The following is a 4,731-nucleotide window of genomic DNA, read 5'->3' on the forward strand; positions in this document are numbered from 1 at the left end:
TTCCACCTATGATGCAAGAATTTATTCGGTATGCTGGACATTAAGCCTCACTTCCACCTATGGTGCAAGAATTCATTCAATTTGCTGGGCATTAAGCCTCACTTCCACCTATGGTTCAAGAATTCATTCAGTTTGCTGGGCATTAAGCCTCACTTCCACCTATGCTGCAAGAATTTATTCAGTTTGCAGGATATTAAACCTAATTTCCACCTATGATGCAAGAATTTATTCGGTATGCTGGAGATTAAGCCTCATTCCCACCTATGGTACAAGGATTCATTCGGTTTGCTGAACATTAAGCCTCATTTCCACCTAAGATCCAAGCATGCATTCAGTTTGCTGTGCATCAAACCTCATTTCCACCTATCCAAACTTCGTCTCGAGTTCCATTCCTATTCGTGATTATATCATAAAGTCCTTAAGCCACAATCGCACATGGTTATCGAGTTCATGTCTCAAACAAAACATACCTTTAAATAAAATTTGGTAGTAAAATATTCCTAATTCTATCATTCGCATGAAAATCAGCCCCAGCCAAAGGGTTGGCACCGATGCAAACGTTTTCATCATTCGAAGAAGATGGACGTCCTGGTGCATCGTTGGCAGCAAGTTTCGCGTCGTTCTTCAATATTATCGGGCTCTCCCCCTCAATTCTCGTCACCCTTCCGGCGCAGACTTCGCCTGTGTGCGCAGGCAAATGGAATCGTTGAACTTATAGACCGTCTTCCTTCCCGGATGGGAGTTACTCCCGACACTCGAGGCTCTAACCCCAGCGAAGCTGGAAACGCTTAAACCCCTTGATTGGCTGCACGGTATCGCGGAAGAGGGTCTCCTCGGACGAAAATGCGTCGCATTCCGCGTCACTCCACTCGTCATCGTCGAGGATACGTTGTTGCTCTTCGAGGTGCTCAGACTGGGGACAGATTTCGTACTTCCGAAGATTCTTATACCTCAACCCTTCCGGCAAACTCTTCTAGATACCAAACTTAAAAACGTAAATTCCTCGAGATAAGCTTACTTTAATTAATTCAAATTTTACGTTTCAAACATTGGCCTATTTAGAAAGATTCTACAATCTAGAATAGAACCTTTTACGTTAAAATATATTGATCTAGGCTGATAATCTTCTACCTTGGCGTCAAGATTTAATACAGACGTGTAATCTAGGTTATTATTTTTATAATGAAAAGCGATACAAATTTCAATTTTCTTTCTTCTGTCTTTTGAGTAAATTTTCTTTTTGAAACAACAAATTTGATATTATCTTTTATCATTGAAATAATAACCTAAGGCAAAACGCTTTAAATTTGTCTGCCAGTGAATAGGTTAATCTATGAAGCTACCGATCCAAGATAAATAATATAAAGCTATTAAACAGAATAAATTCAGTCAATATCGTGGCCAATCATTTCTCTTAGCCTTTAAAAGCGACATGGAATAAGGCCATTATTCCTAACGCGAGGTCTCTTCGAGTACACTATAATTTGCAACGAACGATCGCGATATTTCCTCAGTGACGAGCCTAATGGGGAACGTCAGGATTCATCTGTAGCAGCGCAAGATTCAGTTCAAGTTGGACTCGAGCGCTCGTAGTATCTTTGAAAGGGACGCGGTAGCGTAAGCGGTCTCCATTCATAAACCTAAAATCAATGACGAATCGGTGAAAAGAAATCCGCGGGCGCGGATTGGTCACGGCCCGTCGCCATGATGGCATCGTCGGCCAATCGGCGTAAGCGCCTTGTTTTCCCGTACTCGTGTACTCGTGGCGAATTTTCGCTCTCTTTTCCTCTCGCGCACCGCGAATTCCGCCGCTCTTAAACTCTTAACTGTATAATTATTTTGCAGGGACGAGCACGATATATTACACGCGCCGTCTGAACGAATTAATTAACATTCGCGACCCTTCGTTTCCAAAAATCGTGGAACATTTAAACTGGTAATAATAAACGATAAGTGAACGAATCTTTTTTTTAGATCATTCAAATAATAAGAGAGTATTTAGCAACATTTTTTAGACGAGCATTCAAAATGATCGTACTTGGCGTTTTATTAAAATGGCGCGTTGCTAATGATCGCCACTTTAAATAATTTTTTTTTTATTTTGTTGGTAATGTATTCGTTTGAATTAATTTTTGTAGCGTGGTTCCTTCTCGAAAATTATCTCGAAAAGTCGAAGACCAGATAAAAATTGATCGCCAAACTGGGAATATTGAACGATGAGAGGCTCTCGTGACTCCATACCTTTTTTTCAAATCATCCAAATCGATAAAGTATCCTTCGCGCCATTTTCTAAAATCGACATTTGTAATAATTGTTGTACTTGGTGTCCCATCGGATCGATCCGTTGTAATTAATTTCTCGAGTACTTTTTCGTTAACCTACATACGAGAATACTCGTTGCGCGAGATGCTTTCGTTTCAATCCGACTGGGTTTGTCTAGTTTTTAAGACAAATGGCGCATTGCGTGCACGAAGCAGGCGCAGTGCGCTAGTTAAACGACGGGAGCAGACGAAGAAACTTTGAAAGCGTATTCGTGATTATATTTCCATGAATTTCAGACCATTTTTACGAAGTTACTGTTTCTCTCTTTTTCAAAGGAAATTCGAGAACGTACCCGCGAATAAATCTAATAATATTTAAAATGGTATCGAATCGAAGCTTTAAATTATTACAGGTGTAAATTATTAGAACGTGCTTGTAATTCAAATTTTTTCCAACCAATTTCATAGAGTATTTTTCACGTGCAGGAAGCTGCCCCATAGCAGGAATGCAAATCCGATTTTTTGTTCAACCCGTGAATATAGGCAATCGATTTCAGGTGGAATCCATGCAATATTCATTATCGATATCGTATATCGTTTTGCTGACAAAGACATCAAAATATTTCCTGTATTTTCAATGTCGATATTTATGTCCACCAAAAATATTTTCACGGAGCAACGGTTGCATGAACAAACGCAAATTTCTTTTTCGCATTGCCTCCTCCCCGGGCCCTCTTCAAACAAAAAAAAATATTTTCTAATTACCGTCTAAAAATCGCGATTCGAAAGAAGCGTCTGGTGATTTACAATAATTACTACCGTCCATTTCGGAAAGGGAACCGAAAACGCGACGTTTTATTGTTCCGCAGTTCTCGTGGAAAAAGTGGGTGAACCCCTCCGGCGGCCATCTTTCATTTACAAACAAAGCATCGGGAGGGAAAATGTTTCCGAGGTGAGGACAACGAAGGTGGAAAAAATCTCCGCGAAATCCGGGTGGCGTGCTCTTTGTCATTCGTCGTAAATGAAATTTCGCGATTCTAACGCGCCCTCGGCGACGGCGAGTTCTCTCGCCCTGTGGATTCCAAATGGAAAAATTAAAATTAGATCGACGCGATTACCTCCAGTTTTTACCGTGATATCCCAAGTGGAACTTTAAATTAATCCAGTGTTCGAGAATCTCGTTGGAAATTACAGTTAATTCGTCGGTATGTTTCGTGGGTAATATCAAAATTTAAACGAATACAAATTCTAAATGAAATATGTATCTTATGTGTTAGGTTGTCCCCAAAGTTTCTTCCATGACTTGCACTCAATTATTTTCTGTGGCAGTGTTTATATAAGTAGACAACCTAATTTCTTAGATGTTAATATTGTATAACAGTAATGGAGCAAAATGAATCGTACGCAATTTAATAATGCGAGATTAGACGTAAAATATTGTGTACGTATTACTTGTTAATGAAATGGAAGAAACTTTTGGGACAACGTAATATGTTTTATATATTATTGTACGTCCTGAGTGCATAAAATCCGCAGTGTATATGTACTGCAGAATGTAAACAAGCCTCGCAGTCAAAGACCGAAAGCTCGAAAGGTCATCGTCCCTCTGTCAAATGATCACGTATCGTTAATCGTTACCGAGCCAAGATGAAGATGGAAATTCCTTTTCTGTTTGCAGATCCGTTCGACTGAACGCAACGAGAGGAGCAAAAACGTGGCGGATTCGGTGACCCCTCGGCTGTGACCAGGCGCACAGAGAATTAGGGCAAGGAGATGCGTGAATATAAAATAGTGGTGTTGGGTAGTGGAGGTGTAGGCAAATCTGCCCTCACTGTCCAGTTCGTTCAAGGAATCTTCGTGGAGAAGTACGATCCGACGATCGAGGACAGCTACCGCAAACAGGTCGAGGTCGACGGACAACAATGTATGTTAGAAATCCTAGACACAGCCGGAACGGTGAGTTTTTCTGCCAGCAGTTCGTCTGCCAGCTCTTTCCACGCCTTCTTTGCTTTTCTCCCATTCAAAATCAATCTTCCTCCTCCTTTCTCAAATATCCCATTCTCTTAATAAATTTTCAATCGCCTATACAAAGTTTCTTGTATCGTATTCTCCTGTCCACAGAATAAAATAAAATAACGTTATAGATAAATCTGAGCATAGAATCCCTATTAGCAAAGAATCGACAGATTAACAGATCTTTCTATCTTTCTCTTCTTTCCTTTTCTCCCATTCAAAATCAATCTTCCTCCTCCTTTCTCAAATATCCCATTCTCTTAATAAATTTTCAATCGCCTATACCAAGTTTCTTGTATCATATTCTCCTGTCCACAGAATAAAATAAAATAACGTTATAGATAAATCTGAGCATAGAAGCCCTATTAGCAAAGAATCAACAGATTAACAGATCTTTCTATCTTTCTCTCCTTTCCTTTTCTCCCATTCAAAATCAATCTTCCTCCTCCTTTCTCAA

General features: G+C 39.9%; 1 protein-coding gene across 3 annotated transcripts in view; it reads left to right on the forward strand.

Annotated features, from left to right (window-relative positions):
• Positions 1–4,731, forward strand: part of LOC128880042 (ras-related protein Rap1) — a 36,275-nt gene that overhangs the window by 27,854 nt on the left and 3,690 nt on the right. For all 3 annotated transcript variants that reach the window (XM_054129693.1, XM_054129691.1, XM_054129692.1), the window contains one exon: positions 3,940–4,217. In XM_054129693.1, the coding sequence (XP_053985668.1) occupies positions 4,035–4,217 (183 nt within the window). In that variant the 5' untranslated portion in view covers positions 3,940–4,034. The remainder of the gene's footprint in view (positions 1–3,939; positions 4,218–4,731) is intronic.

The sequence above is a fragment of the Hylaeus volcanicus genome, chromosome 7 (genome assembly GCF_026283585.1).
Source record: "Hylaeus volcanicus isolate JK05 chromosome 7, UHH_iyHylVolc1.0_haploid, whole genome shotgun sequence".
In the NCBI taxonomy this organism is placed as follows: Eukaryota; Metazoa; Arthropoda; class Insecta; order Hymenoptera; family Colletidae; genus Hylaeus; species Hylaeus volcanicus.